At 36.8% G+C, this 16,666-nt stretch overlaps 1 protein-coding gene across 1 annotated transcript in view; it reads right to left on the bottom strand.

The window, feature by feature from the left end:
• Window positions 1–252: 252 nt before the first annotated feature.
• Window positions 253–16,666, bottom strand: part of LOC118002847 (bromodomain adjacent to zinc finger domain protein 1A) — a 91,857-nt gene continuing 75,443 nt past the window's right edge. Inside the window, exons 21-27 of the mRNA XM_034993452.1 lie at window positions 15,728–15,876; window positions 8,562–8,809; window positions 8,245–8,471; window positions 5,801–6,270; window positions 3,589–3,731; window positions 1,693–1,780; window positions 253–1,244 (exon numbers count right to left, since the gene is read on the bottom strand). Of these exons, the coding sequence (XP_034849343.1) occupies window positions 1,048–1,244; window positions 1,693–1,780; window positions 3,589–3,731; window positions 5,801–6,270; window positions 8,245–8,471; window positions 8,562–8,809; window positions 15,728–15,876 (1,522 nt within the window). The 3' untranslated portion in view covers window positions 253–1,047. The remainder of the gene's footprint in view (window positions 1,245–1,692; window positions 1,781–3,588; window positions 3,732–5,800; window positions 6,271–8,244; window positions 8,472–8,561; window positions 8,810–15,727; window positions 15,877–16,666) is intronic.

The following is a 16,666-nucleotide window of genomic DNA, read 5'->3' as shown; positions in this document are numbered from 1 at the left end:
AATTTTTGAGTGGTATTTTTTAACCAGGTAGGCATATTCCAAACTTTCTTTCTTCCTTTTACTGAGAATCCCGGTCACAGACTGCTACTGTTCCTCATGGGAGGTATCTTACTCCTCCAAAGGTTTGGGCTGAAAAAGATGCAAATCACTGCCATAGAGACTCACGTACAATAAAACATTAGTTCCTATGGTCAGTATGTATCATGTGTAATAGTTCAGTTCTGATTTGTAAAAATTCCAGATTCAGAATACTTGAAAAACATGTATCATTTTATTTGTACACTTAAAAAGTTGTACACAGAAACTTGTAATACAGTTCTATAAAACTGGAAGAACTGTCAGGGAAAGGGGGGGGGTGTTACCTTTTATTGATTGATCATGAAGGAAGTTAGAGAAATAAAACAAAAACACAGTAAAATGTTTAAAAAAATTAAAGAACATTTTCCAGGTACAAATTTTATAAATACAAAACAAATTCACAAATTATTTTGAATGCTAAATAAATATCTAGTTAATAAACTCAGACTTAATACCTCCAGCCAGCACTGGTACAGCACTTCAAGGATATAAAATTGGATTCATTCATGTGTAGTGTTGAAAGAATGTGCTCATTAAACAATTCTTAGACATATATACTTTTCTAAACTGTGCTATAATAGAAGATGTATCTGTATACAGATAAATCTTCCTTAATACCACTTCTAAAAAAAATCAATGACAAAATAAATCACAGGTGAAAAAATACTTTCAAAGATATTGGGACACATGAATGATCTCAAAATGTACAAAAACCTCTGTAAACCAGTACTGTATCCAATACATCTATCAAACTTATTAGATACTGAACAAAACTGTAGCAAAGGAAATCTTTCCTACATTCTCCTGAGTGCTTAATATTAAAATTGAGAATATAGTGCAGGCCACACTTCAGTGTGGTCAATCAGCTGTTATTGCTTTATATATATATGTCTGCTTTAGAGCATGATTTAATGTTCCATTTTCATGAACAATTTGTTTTCCTCAAATATATCCTTTAGAAGGACAAAATTAGATTCGTGACTTTTTTGCAGCTGGTGGTGTGCTAACTTGATCCACATTCCCAGGCGTGACATGGAGTCCAAGTTTTTGAGCCTGAATATGAAAAAAGGCTTGAAGCCTAGTTCCAGCTTTTGCTTCACTTGTGTTACGAGGGTTGTACTCAAAGCAGTTCGAAAACATTAACTCAATATCATCGATAAATTCCGCTAGAAAGAAAAAACCAAATGAGATTAAAATAAAAGTACATAAACTCTAAACATAATTTTTTGTTTATATGATATCTGGAAATGTCATGAAGAAAATGGAAGCCCACTTTTTTCTTTAGAAATTGAAGCCTCTGAAACAAGGCAGCAGATCTAAAGCTTTTAAAACTGTTTAACTACAAATGCTTTAACATTGTACTACTGAAACTATGCAATTATGTAATTAGGAATGTTACATAATTGCGCACAACTTCTATTAAGATCAGATTCTACAAAATATCTAACTCATTCAAACCCCTATCCATCTTTCATCTACATAGACAAGCATTTTAGAGACCTCCTGGGATGCCAGCTACACAATCCGTTGATATACATCATTTAAATAACAAGAAAAACAGCAGTTACCTCTTTAAACAAAAATAATTATCAGAGAAAAACATAAATTACTTACATGCTAATTTATATTCACATTTGTTCACTTTTTCACGAATTATATTTAAGGCAATGGGCTTTTTGATGATGTCGTAATAGTCTGGGACCTGTAAAATAATTCAAATATATCTCTCCTATAGAAAATTTATCAGAGATAAGTGGTCAAATATGTGAAGGTTCTGCACTTAAAAGCAACTGAATGTTAATCTCTGAATACTATTATTCCATTAAAACCACTTAATATGTTTCAGTCACTATAATGTTGTAGAAGCTTATCTGATACTATAAAAAATGACAACTTATTGTGAAAAGAAAAAGCTTATGATTCTGCTTGTGTGCTCTTTCTCTCTGTCTCTATTTCTCTCCACAGAGATACATATATGTATCTATCAAGTTATTTAATGAGCATTATTGCATTTGTAATAAATAATAAAATGTATGTAACAAAACTTAATTCAGCGCAAAAACTACTCAGGAAAAATGAGTTAGAGTCAAACTGAGATTTAATTTTTATAGGATGCTATTCAATGGTAATTAATCCTTCACATTCTTGCTCTAGCAATCTCAAAGTAGCATTCGGAAGGTATCACTTTTTCATTCAGAAGCCTTCACCTAACACACCTAACAAGTGAGACCCTTTATAATCTACTTGTGCCTCTAACACATCCGTTGTTCCATTCAAACTACCCATCGTTTCCCATATTCTCACTTCTGAGTCTTTAACTTACCATGCCCTTTTCATGCAATGTCCTTATTTCATTTCTCACTGTTGATATTCCACCTATCTTTAAGGACCAGACCAAACAGTTCTTCCATTAAAAACTTTTAAATTCCTGCTACTCCTTCCCTCCGAAATGCTCAAATCAATCTCTTTTCTTCTCTACTTCTGGAAGTCCATTAGAACTTCTATTACAGGGGGATGGGGTAACTGGGTGATGGGTACTAAGGAGGGCACGTGTGGTGATGAGCACTGGGTGTTATACGCAACTAATGGATCGTTGAACACTACATCAGAAACTAATGATGTCTATATGATGGCGACATAATAAAAAAAAGAACTAACCTGATTCTATAATAATAAAAAAAAGAACTTCCATCAGCACCATAACACTGTCCTATCTGCTGCAGCACACGTCACGTTCTGCCCCCCGTACATAAATAACTCCAAAGCCAACTCAAACGCCTTAGTTTTAGGCCATCTGTTTCCTAAGAGTACCTATCTTCCACATTAGTGTTTTCACACCGTGGTCTCTGGACCAGCGCCATCAGCATCATTCCAGACCTAGTGAATCAAGAACTCTGGGGTGAGGACCGGTTACCTGTGTTTTAACAAGCCCGCCCAGGTGATGCTGGTGAAGTTTGAGAACAGCTGTTTTGCATAACAGAAGTCAATAGCAGCCCACAGTTGCATTAAATCTACTCATACTCAGTACACAGAATAAACACACTGAAGCTATTTCAACATTACTGTCCTCATGCATGAGAATCAGTCAGGGTTGGAAGGCGCTGAGGAGAGAATGCTCTCGAATGCCCTTGCTTTCAGTGTAGAAACTAACTTTCCAAGTGTTTAAAAAACAAAGTATATGGTGACTAATGGGTGGTTTTGACTACCTCAAAGTTGCCAAGCAGACTAAATCAGGTAATGTACATGAATACATTTTATCAGGGTTTTTTTGTTTTTTTTTTTTGACAGAGAGAGACACAGCGAGAGAGGGAACAGAAGCAGTGGGAGTGGGAGAGGGAGAAGCAAGCTCCCTGCAGAGCAGGGAGCCCAATTTGGGGCTCGATCCCAGGACCCTGGGATCATGGCCTGAGCCGAAGGCAGACGCTTAACGACTGAGCCACCCAGGCGCCCCTAACAGGTTTTTTTTTAAATCTAATTTTATTTTATTACGTTCAGGTTTAATGATATTACCTGGATTTTGGAAACGAGTCTCAAAAACGGCCAGCTGTCATCATGCCGTACCAGTTCCACAACAAGTTGTTCAAAAGCAGACAATTCATGAACTCCTCCTTGTCGGCCTGAACTCCTTCGACTCAGGGTCATAGGAGAGGATTCTAAATAAATAAATAATTTTAGGTGATAACAAAGCAAAATATTTGATCACTACAAGCTAAGTGGGTATAAAAATATAGCCTAAATTCAAACAGAAAATTGATATTCGATATATAGTGAGATAAATTAACTTACATTCTGAAACACGAAAATCTGGACTAAATATTCACTCTTTCCTTTGTTTTAAAAAAGACTTTATTATTTATTTTTATGATTATTAATTTTTTTAAAAAAGTTTTTATTTAAGTAATCTCTACACCCAACATGGGGCTTGAACTCACGACCTCGAGATGAAGAGTTGCATGCTTTTCTGATGGAGCCAGCCCAGTACCCCTAAAGATTTTATTTTTAAGTAATCTTTATATCCAATGTGGGGCTCAAACTCACAACCCCAAGATCAAGAGTTGCATGCTCCACTGACTGAGTGAGCCAGGTGCCCCCACTATTTCCTTTCTGATCATAAAATTTCCAAATTAATTAAACATTCAGTGGGAACATGTTGTAAAAACACTGAATATAAAAGAAAATTCTTAGAACACAAAGTTTATAGATTATTTTTTAGCCCATTTTATTAAAAATATTTTTTCAACTATAATAAAAAGCAAGCAAGCAATTCTCCAGAATTTCCTGAAACACATACTTGGGAAAGCAACCTCTTCAGATCTAGCAAGTAGGCCTCTTTATAAATTACCTTGCATAAGAGAAATGTAATGTTTAATAACGAAGTAAAAGATTATCTTAAAGATAATCTCCCTATTTATTTGAGGGAGGGAGAGGGAAGGAGGGAGAGAGAGAGTAAAAGAGAGCAAGTGGGGGGTGAGCAGAGGGAGAAGGACAAGCAGACTCCACACTGAGCATGGAGCCTGAGGTGGGGCTTGATCCCACGACTCTGGGATCACAACCGGAGCCAAAATCAAGAGTCAGTCCCTCAACCGACTGAGTCACCCAGGCGCCCCTCTTATCTTAATTTCATATGGGGACTTCCTTAAAGCAAAATGCTTTCTCGTAAAACCTAAGGTATATATAACAAAATCTAAAGTGTATGAATTAGTATAAAAGGGTAGCATAGTTCATATTATGAATTCAGGTGTTTAAATTCTCTACTTAAATGTAAATGCATACATTTCCCCTTTCGTTTGTCACTGGAACCAGGTTAGTAATTTTATAAATCAATCAAAATTTTTTTTCTTAGCAGAGTTTTTTAGAATACAAATGTTTTGGTATACTATGTTTCCAAACAGCCTGAAGAAGAGCAAAACTGATAGGTAAGGGGATAGGAAAAGCTAAATTAGATCTTGGTGCCAAGTTACCTGATACAACACCCTTCCACCACCCTGACAATCTAGTGACTGCATAAACAGACTGTCTTCCATTCTTTCACCAAATGAACTCCTTAATCCTGTCATGTATTTGAATAATGCAATACAACCTACCTATAGTTCTTCAAGGAACAGTATCATTTTTTATGTCTAATTTCATTTTCTGGAACTATTAAAGTTTTATTACTACTGACATTAAAAGAAAAAAAAGAATAGAATCAAAGAGATAAATAGATTATTATTTGGATAAAGATTACTATAAACAACAATTATCAGAATTAAAAAGATAGCCGATGATCACTCCCTAACAATATTACTCCCCCATTTCTCCCCTGACCCCAAATTCAGTATGTCAGATAGGAACCTTCCCAAATAACTGAAAGTAGCTTGTCTAGGTGATGATGAGTAGGTGTATTTTAAAGGAGAAAAGGGTAGAAGAGAATGAAATGTGTTATAATGGGTTCTACTGACACTACTGAAATATTGGCCAAATCTCCCCATTAGAAACAGGACGCTGCAAATTTCTCACAACTACCTTGCTACCCTACTAGAAAAATACCCATAATTTACCTTATTCCCCAAATAGCTGCCCTTTCGATGAATATTATGCTTCAGGCCAGGTTGCTCCCTAATCACTTAAGTCTATTTTAGTCACAGCCTTTAAAAAATGATGCAAAATATCTCAACACTCAATCTTCCCAAATGATTCCATTTTCTTAGGTAAGAATAATTTAAATTAGACTTCTTCATACCTGTAGATTGTCTTTTCCTTCCTCTTCTCTTGGATTCACTATCTTGGAGAGAAAGTTTTGGAGTAACATTTAGAGATCTTGACTTCTCACTTGACTTTGTGGCAATGACTCTGAAGTTAGGGAAGTTGGGACTATTTTCTGGTGTATTATTAGCACTCTTCCTGCCTCTGCGTTTTCTACGAGGACTAAGTAGTTCCACAAATACATCTGCTTGCAGTGGGCTGTAACTCTGGCGAGTAGAACGACTGGCAATTCTTAAAGATTTAGTTTCTGTTGGAGGGGCAGACTTTATCTTTCTAAGGCTTCTACCAGTGGTTTTAGAGGAAACAGTTGTTTTGGGTGTACTCTGCTGACTCCTTGAAGTGTATCTTCCAGGATCTTGTCGTTGGCCACGACTTGAGAAAGAAGAGCTAAGTCTCCCTCTTGTTTTAATTGGCAATCTAACTTGCGGTCTTCCTCGTTTTGGTGGGCTGTAAATATTGTTAGAAAACATAATTATTGTACAGAGAAACGATGCACATAAGATAATTTCTATTCCCCTTGTTCTACTCTTCAGCCAGTGAGTTCTACATACATTTCTTTGGTGTCCTTATGCTACAGGAGACCATCACTCTTCATTACCACTGATGCTGAGGTAATCTACAGGCTTGGTCAAAGTAGGCCCTAAACCTGTGGTTCCTGAATACCATGCTAAGAATCTCTTTGCCACCTTCTGATTCTTACTGTAAAATATAAAACTAGGTTCAATCTTTTATCTTACTTTTATTCTTAGTAAATTCTACCCCCAACATGGGGCTAGAACTCACGACCCTGAGCTCAAGAGTTACATGCTCCACTGACTGAGCCAGCCAAGCACCCCTAGGTTCGATCTTTTAATTGCCTTTAAGTTGTAGACAAGGATGAAACAACCCCTTTAAGCCTCTTTTTATCCATCTCCCCATATACCTGGGCTTCCAGTCTACCTAAAGTATTTCCAAGAATTTTCCAAATTCTTTACCTTTTTTTTTTTTTTAAAGATTTTATTTATTTATTTATAGAACAGAGAGAGACACAGTGAGAGGGGGAACACAAGCAGGGGGAGTAGGAGAGGGAGAAGTAGGCTTCCCGCTGAGCAGGGAGCCTGATGCGGGGCTCGATCCCAGGACCCTGGGATCATGACCTGAGCCGAAGACAGATGCTTAATGAATGCCCCAAATTCTTTATCATCTTTATGTTTAACATAAATACTGCCCTTACAATCTACAGGGAAGACGGCTCCTGCTAGTTGGAGTGAGTAAAAAAATAACTTGCTTACAATAGATGCGGTAGCTCTCTCTACTTATCCTCTGCAGACTGGCCCTTTTGTACCTTGTCAGTTCAAAGTTGCCCTTGCTTTACATCCACTTTCCTGATTCCACATGAATGGGGTTCAAATGTTAAAAAGGTGGGGAGGTCTTAGGGACAAATAAGGGGGAGAATACTCCAGTGCTGCCACAGCAGGAATAACCAGGCCCCCAATACATTCATTAGGCCTGGGCAACACAGCTTGCTAAGCTGCAGAATATCTGGTTATATGGTAGTATAGGAGTTGTTTCTGGATGCTAATGTGGAAGGAGTATAACAATACCATGTGCCTACTGGCTTCTCTCTCTCTCCATAGATGCCGAAATCACCAATATTTGAGTATAACTCCTTGAGAAAGCAAGAGGGGCACTGGGAAGCTGCATTCATTCATCTTTACCTCATCAATATCCTCATCAAGCAGCTTATTTGCTGCTTTAGGCATAAAATTAAGTAAAATCAAACCTGATGGGGGTCTGAATTGGTATTCCTGTCCAAACGTGAACTCATATTTGATTTTATGATCTGGCTAAACTCACAAAGGTACTACACTCCCTCAGGAATAACTTCAAATGCTTAGAATACTAAAGCAAGGATAACTTTAGGCCACTATATTACACACCAGTTTTTAAAAAGTTATGGGACATTGGGGAGGGTATGTGCTATGGTGAGCACTATGAATTGTGTAGGACTGTTGAATCACAGACCTGTACACCTCTGAAACAAATAATACATTATATGTTAAAAAAAAAGAAGAAGATAGTAGGAAGGGAAAAATGAAGGGGGGAAATCAGAGGGGGAGACGAACCCTGAGAGACTATGGACTGTGAGAAACAAACTGAGGGTTCTAGAGGGGAGGGGGGTGGGAGGATGGGTTAGCCTGGTGATGGGTATTAAAGAGGGCACGTATTGAATGGAGTACTGGGTGTTATATGCAAACAATGAATCATGGAACACTACATCCAAAACTAATGATGTAATGTATGGTGATTAACATAACATAATAAAATAAAATTAAGAAAAAAAAAGTTATGGGCCCCAATCATTCCATTTGTATTTAAGTAGTCAAGAGACTGTCTAGTTATGACTCACAAACTCTCATTTTATTGCATATCAGGACTTACCTGACTTCTTCCTCTTCTTGAGAGTCATCTTCATCTTGTTCTATCTCATACTCCTCCTCCTCACTTTGACCCTCTTCATCATCATCATCAACTTCATCATCCTCACCTTCCATACTGTCTTCCATATCTTCATCACTTTCCAAGGATGGTCTCTGTCTAGAGGAGAGTCTCCTAGAACGTTGCTTTGGCCGACACTCTGGACAAAACCAATCTCCTTCAGGCACAGTCTTGACAAATCACAGAAATGATTAGTCATCTGTCACTCAAAACCTCAACCACTCAATTCTAATCTAAGAAGTAGAAGAGGGAAAAACTACCTTGAGCTTTGGTCGAACACAGTAGGTATGATGACCCCGATCACAGCCATCACAAAGTACCATGTTTTCAGCATCGCCCTTCTTTCGGCATATCTTGCAACGAGCATTCAGTATAGATTTAGACCATATCACGCTACGATCCAAGGTGGACAGATGAAGAAAGACTTGGGATAGACTAGCAGAAGCGAGGAGAGACTCTCTCCAACGGTCCAGGACTGTTTTGTAAGAACGCCCACTGTCACTGGCATCTTAAATGAAAATGTAAAGTGATTTAAGTTTCTAGGCAAACCTCAGATATCTCTTAGAACTATTTTCTTGGTATTTTAAACAGGTTAGATTTTAAAGTTCTTCTAAAACTCAATAAAAAGATCATGTTGATATTAAAAACAAAACCTCATGTTCAAGAATATATTTGCTGAGCCACACCTTGTTTGTGACATAAGGAATTACTTAAATCCGTAGATCAAAAGCTTCGGGATTCCAATAGTTAGAAAAATAACTTAGGCAATATGTTCTCAAGCTAGTCTTTGTTATCAATTCTTGACCTGACTTAGAGAACTAGCTAAATATGATTACAAGTCAGTTACTATCCATTTGAATCAAGAATATTGTTTCCTCTTTTCAGATAAAAGATGGACTACTCTCTAAGTTAAACATCAATCATGTATGAGGTTTCTTTGGGGCTGATGAAAATTTTCTGAAATTAGATCGTGGTGAATGGCTATACAACCGTGAATATATTAAAACCCACTGAATTACACACTCTTTAAAAGGATGAATTTTATATATGTGAATATCTCAACACAGCTATTACTGAAAATATCAATTATGTAGAAATGCCAACTCTATTGTCTTCTATCTCTAAGAAAATATTTTTTAAATGAGGTAAATAAAAAATGCTAATACCCCACACTTCCCAAAAGAACTTTTAGCACCAATATTTACATAAGAACATTTGAAACTTTCTTTCATTAATAACATCATTCTTTTGTCTTCTGGACTAAAAAACTTATTAAGAGTCATTTGATTAGATGGCATTAACTAGCCAGTCTATCATTTTACATTGGCATGTGATTTCTCTCTTCAATTAATCTTCAATTATTGCTACCACTTTAGTTTTCCTGACATTATGGTTAATTATGAAAGGACTACCACATAATGTCAAAATTCTACAAGGTATATAAGACTCCATATATAGTTTGTTTCTATTATGACATATTTCCTACTATTATCCTCAAAAAAAAAGTCCTCTTGGGCAGTAGCATAATGGTTAAGGAATGTAGGCTCTGGAGTCAGTCTGCCTTGAGGTAAGTACTAGCTCCCCTAGGTGAGTGAGCTGGGTCAAGTTACTTAACTCCTCTGTGCCTCAGGCTCCCCCCAACAGTAATATGTAGATAGCATCTACTTCTGAGGGCTGTTGGGAAGATTAAGTAAAGAAACGTAAAATGCCTGTCGTGGAGTAAATACTGTTACTGTTACCATTATTCCTGCATTATACTGTCGCTCCTACGTGCAACAATTTAGAAGATACGAAACAAGTCTATTCTAGGTCCCTACATTTAAGAGATTTTTTATATAGCTGGGAGAATGAAGATATACACAAGAATTGAAGTCATAAATGAGCAGACCTGCCAAACCCTAGTAAGTCTTGAGCTCCCGTTTGTTGGGCAGGATGAGAGAGACAGGATGTGAAATCTAGGGCTCATCCAATGTGCTGAATCCTTTCAGTTCTAGCTGAAAAGCTAGAACTCCAAAAGGCTATACCCTTAAGCATCAGGGTGGAAAAGGGTACCATGAAGAAAGAAAGTAGCCAGGAAATCTGCTTTTCTGGACCTTGAAGTTGGATGGAAAGGGAAAATAAATCTACCCTGAGAACATGTAACTACAAGCAATGTGTTAAATAGTTTAAAACCTGAAAACACCTAAGATTTTTTTTTTAAGATTTTTATTTATTTATTTGAGAGAGAGAATGAGAGAGACAGCATGTGGGGGGGGGAGGGTCAGAGGGAGAAGCAGACTCCTTGATGAGCAGGGAGCCCGACGCGGGGCTCCATCCCAGGACCCTGAGATCATGACCTGAGCTGAAGGCAGACGCTTAACCGACTGAGCCACCCAGGTGCCCCAACACCTAAGATTTTTAAAGTGGTCCAGATTGGTACTGACCTCAGTTGAATGACAGAAACAAGTACAAATCTTTGCAAATTCTCTCTGAAGAAATTTCCATAGATGAAGTTGTGAGGAATGAGAGTTAATAGTCAAAACCCACGATCACATGTGGAAACAAAACATTAGAGGCAAGAGCCAGCAGAATCTGACCCATAAAGACCTGAGAGATTAGAATTAGACAGAGAATATAAAATAACTATTTTAAATGTTTTAAGAAATAAATGTCTCAAAATGTAAGTAACCAAGCAGTTTGAAAAAGCATTAAGAACCTCCAAAAATAATTGAGAGTAATAACTCAATGACAGCAGGAAAAAATGAATGGGTCAAATGGTTCTTCAGGTAAAGTTAAAGAGAAATATTAGCAAAGTAGGAAATAAATGCAATAATACAGTCCATTTGATTTATTTCCACCCTCTCATTTTGTGTTTTCTATTTACCATGGTTTTTTGATATAAGGCTTCATGAAAAGTTCTGGCCTGAGCAGGACCTCTAAGGAAGGAGGCAACAAAAACTGCTAGTTCAAAGATCTTGAAGAAATCTTTCTGGATAAATCAGAGGACATTCTTATTAGAAAAGGCAAGAAATAAGGCTGCATACAGGCCAATGTGGAAGAGTGGAAGGAAAAAACAAATTGTGCAGAGCCTTTGGAACCTTAAAAGTCAGTGTGAATGATTTTTTTTTGAAGATTTTATTTATTTATTTGAGAGAGAGAGAGTGAGAGAGAGCATGAGCGGGGAGAGGGTCAGATGGAGAAGCAGACTCCCCGCTGAGCAGGGAGCCCGATGCAGGACTCGATCCTGGGACTCCGGGATCATGACCTGAGCCAAAGGCAGTAGCTGAATCAACTGAGCCACCCAGGCGCCCAGTTTGAATGATTTTTAACTCAAAGGTTAGTGAAACATTATGGGTTTTGACCAAATCAGTGTAGCTCAAGGTCCAATTTTTATCCCACCTTTTTTTTTTTTTTAAGATTTTATTTTTTATTTGCTAGAGAGAGAGAGAGAGAGAGAGCGTGCACACGCGCCCAAGAGAGTGAACAAGAGCACAAGCAGGGGGAGCAGCAGGCAGAGGGAGAAGCAGGCTCCCTGCTGAGCAAGGAGCCTGATGCAGGACTCCATCCCAGGACCCTGGGATCATGACCTGAGCCGAAGGCAGCCGCTTAACTGACTGAGCCACCTAGGCATCCCTATCCCACCTACTTTTAAACGGATGTTCACATTTTCACATTTTTATATAGTACCTAAATAAGGATAAAAAACTGTATACTATTGATTCCATTTTTCTGTTAATTGTCTTGCTTCTTCTCCAGATTATAAAACTCTCAAGGGCAGAAATGTCTTATTTCTCTTTTATCTTCCATCATGCTAGCATGAATAAATTCCTCAAGAAATTAGAATTAGGATTTTACTACTATGAAATAATGGTAGTCATATGATTAAATGTTACACTGGGAGATTTCATATTGTTAACTGTCACTACATAGTAATCCATGTGACCACACTACGTAGGTTCTTCCTGGAGATAAAACAATACAGAAACTCCCACCCTATAACTCTCCCTATGCTAGTAAAAAAAAGAAAAAAAGAAAGTGGTAAATAAATACTATATGCAAAATAAGTAAACATACCTTCATCACTGTTCATCTTTTTCACTAATAACTTAAGTATACTAAGATTCACAATGTCAACTTTTTATATACCAATTTTTAAAAGTTTCATTAGCTGAGGTATGCAATGTAGAAGAAAAATGCTAGGAAGATATTGTTTTATAAGCTTGTCCCCCAACCTCATTCCTTTCCAAAAAAATTAAGTTCAAGGTTTTCTGTCAAAAGCTAAATATTCAAACTAGTACTCAGCAACACAGAAAGTAAAACCATAATTCTTCAAAAAGACAATATTCTTTAAAAAGTTAATTTACCATCTCTCACACTAGATTGATCCTCCTCTCTCTTTTACTTGTCCTTTTTTTTTTCTATCTCCCCTTTGATCTTTATTAATTTCTGTGTTACCTAATTTCAAATTGATAAAGTTAGTTTAAGGATTTTTTTCATAGCTTAAGGGTTTAACCATGAGCATGACTTTATAAATGATGAAATTACCAACCTAAACAAACAATTCTCACATATCTTACCTAAAATTATTCAAATATACTTCAAGTTAAAAAAAGCCTAGTTTTATTAATGTTATTAATTGGTAGAATAAAAGGGACATCCTAAGGAAGGTGGAATATAAGTAGAATTTTTATTTCTTACTTGCTTCCTCAAGAAACTGAAGTTAATCTCTGAAGCTAAACTGGGAAAATTCCTACAGTTAATTGCTATGTTAATTTGCTATGCTGAAAAATAATCAAAAGAATGGAGAATTTTAATATATATTCTATCTCAAACATTCATAAAACAGAATCCCGTTTCTCTCCCGGATTAAGGATGTTCTTGATTACGTTGCTCTAAATATTTATATTATCTTAAAACCCCAGAGGCACCTCTATCTCTTGTTGTCCCATTCAAAACAGATCCTCCAAAGGCTTAAACATAATATAAAAAGCTACAGACATCAATTATTCTATTAACTTTTTATGGGGCAACAATGGTAGATGATAATACCCATATTATAAATGATCAACATCTAAACTTTGATCAACATTTACCACCAAAGTAAGTTGAACTTTTCTTATTTCACCTTTTTTTAAGACCTGTTCCTTTTATATCCCTTAGGATGAAATGAATGTTCCAACACTGCTGTATACAACCCTGCATAAAGAACACTATAGCTCTCAGCTCTCATATAACCTACTAGATGTAAGCTGTAACATCTCCCAGTGTTAACTTTTCCCTTTTGTTTAAATATTTAATAAGATGTAATGATGAAAATATGGACACCTAAACAATTTGATTTTTTTCCCTTGAATTTATAACTAACTAACTGATGGCAGTTTCAGAAATGGAAAAATCAGCAGAATTGCATTTTATCTCTTTTGGAATCACAGAATTAATGAGTAGTAGTGAAATATTTATAAAGGCTACATAATTTACAAATAACTTTTAATTGAAATTTTAATTTTAGTAATTGTGGATTCACATGTGGTTGTAAGAAATAATAGAGAGGGATCCCTTGTATATGTAACTCGATTTAGACAAAGAAAATATTTTTTTAGAAGATTTTATTTATTTATTTGGGAGAGAGAGATAGTGACAGGGATAGAGAGAGCACGAGTCGGGAGGAGAGGGAGAAGCAGACTCCCTGCTGAGCAGGGAAACTGAGCCGGGGCTCAATCCCAGGACCCTGGGATCATGACCTGAGCCCAAGGCAGATAGACGCTTAACCAACTGAGCCACCCAGGTGCCCCAAGACACAGAAAATATTAAGAAATATTGAAGACTGTGAAATAAGAGTGATATAGGAAATACAAACTAATATTTGTGTGAGCTATGACCATACATATTTATTTCTACAACTACTACTTTCTAATCTGAAAAGTGAGTCATTGAGCTCATGGTAGAATTATCAACTTATAAAATATGAATAGGCTTATTAGAACAATGAGATACTGGCCATAAACTCTTCAATTTCAAAATAGACAATTTACAAATATATTCACATTCTGATAGCACCATATATTTATGAAAACTTTGTTCTTACTACTCAAACAAGTAATATTCAAATAATTTAAAAAAGATTTTAGTCTATTCAAGTTGCTCTCAATAGGAGACCAAAAAGATATGGTTTTATTTATTTCTTAAAGATTTTATTTATTCATTTATTTGACAGATAGAGACACAGCGAGAGAGGGACCACAAGCAGGGGGAGTGGGAGAGGGAGAAGCAGGCTTCCCCCCGACCCCGCATCGGGCTTGATCCCAGGACCCTGGGATCATGACCTGAGCCAAAGGCAGACGCTTAACGACTGAGCCACCCAAGTGCCCCTATTTATTTATTTTTAAAGATTTTTTTTTAATTTGAGAGGGAGAGAGAGCATGAGCAGGGGGAGGGGCAGAGGAAGAGGGAGAAGCAGACTCCCTGCTGAGTGGGGAGCCCAATGCAGGCTCGATCCCGGGACTCTGGGATCATGAGCTGAGCTGAAAGCAGACACTTAACTGACTGAGCCACCCAGGTGCCCCAAGATACGGTTTTGAAAACTGTTTCTTCTAGCACCCCACTACTGAGATACAAACTAACTTGATATGATGAATTATAAATTAATGTATCAGAAAGAGCACAGGAAAGTAGAGGCAGTTATGATATGAAAATTGATTTGGAACTTGAAACATATTTTCCTAAAGACAGTGATTATGTTCCTAGATTAGTCCCTAAAAACATATTAACTTCATAAATTGCTAAAACACAATCCAGACAGTATTACTTCTATCATCCTACCATAAATTATAGAGCATTTCCTCATTTATGTACCCTTTAAAACTTGGTATTTCTTACTTAGTGCTTCTTATACAGTGCTCAGGTTAGTGATCCAATTATTATTATTGTGAGCAGGGAGCCTGAAGTGGGGCTCGATTCCACGGCCCTGAGATTATGACCTGAGCTGAAATAAAGTCGGCCACTCAACCAACTGAGCCACCCAGGCGCCCCAGTGTCACACATTATTAAACCATACCCCTAATGGTGGACATTTAAGTAGCTTCTTTGGGGTTCTGTTTTAGATAACAAATATTTATATACAAACAAATATTTATATACAATTTTTGATTATGTAGGATCTGGCTAGTCACATGTTTTGGTAATCTTTCTTTTGATGAAACACAAAAGAAAAGATTGACAGAAATAGTCAAAAAGACAGTCATTAAAGATGAGTTTTTAGAGTAAAAAGTACTTAAGTACTATTTTTAAAAATCTCACCTGAAAGAACCCATGTTTTGAAATGAAAATACCATCTCAAGTTTTTCAAATTTGCCAATTTTACTGTGTCAGCCCATATATTTCTACAAAAGGGCAATTTCAGAATCATTTAAAATATAACTAATATTTGGAAGTAAAAACCGGTACTTACCGAGTGGAGCTTTGAGAAAACGCCGCTCAATGCCCTGCTCTATCTGAAAAAGCGCCGTTGCCAGATAATGAACCACATTGCTCACTGACTGGGGGGTACTTGCATTAGTTGAGACAGTACTTGCAGTTTCTGTTTTTATGCCCAAAAGTCTACAATGAAAACATGGAAGAGTTTATGGTACTTAAAAACTCGAGTCCATTCCCCCAAATACTTACTTACACCTGTGTAAGAAACAGTTCCCCCAATCTCACAGGGGATCACATAAGCCAGTATGAAAGGGAGATAAATACATGAATCAAGAGCTAAACTAAATACCAAGTCATTTAAGGAGGTCAGAAAGGCAAATAGTTGGAGGGAAGGTAGATGAGACAAGGCTTAGGGGAAAGGTTTTAGGTAGATGACCCAGTGATGGGCCTTAATGATAAGTATCCCAGGCAGCTTACCTCTCTCTCTTTTTCTCTTGCTTCAACTTTTACTGGCTAGGACACTGATAGCTACCTCCTAAGTAGTTTCTTAGCCTCCAGTCTTATTCCCTTTGCAATAAATCTCCGTATTGCAGCTAAAATGATCATTTAAATGTACAAACCTATTTGCTCAAAGCCTTCAGTACTATGTCTTCCTTCCCAGTATCGTATCTCCTTTCCTTCTAGATAATAAACTCCTTAAGGGAAGTTACCCAAAAATAACTCTGAAAGTCAAAGTATCTATCTATAGATATACAGATGTAGGTTCTGATTAATAATTCAAATAATATTTAAGCCTACCACAATTTACTAAGTTTTCCTACAGAAAAGAAAAATGGGTAGTATATAAAGTTACTTTAAAACCTTAAGTTCAAAGACTTTTTTTTTTAAACTTGAGAAATTATCATTACCCTAACTAGCTGTCTTTTGGCTGCATTAGCACAAAGTAGAGTAAAAGAGGGCCTGAGGTTGAGGA

Source organism: Mirounga leonina, unplaced genomic scaffold (assembly GCF_011800145.1).
Source record: "Mirounga leonina isolate KUSES-001 unplaced genomic scaffold, KU_Mleo_1.0 Mir_83, whole genome shotgun sequence".
Lineage (NCBI taxonomy): Eukaryota > Metazoa > Chordata > Mammalia > Carnivora > Phocidae > Mirounga > Mirounga leonina.
Note: the sequence above shows the minus strand (reverse complement) of the source record. Positions and strands in the feature narration are given on the sequence as shown.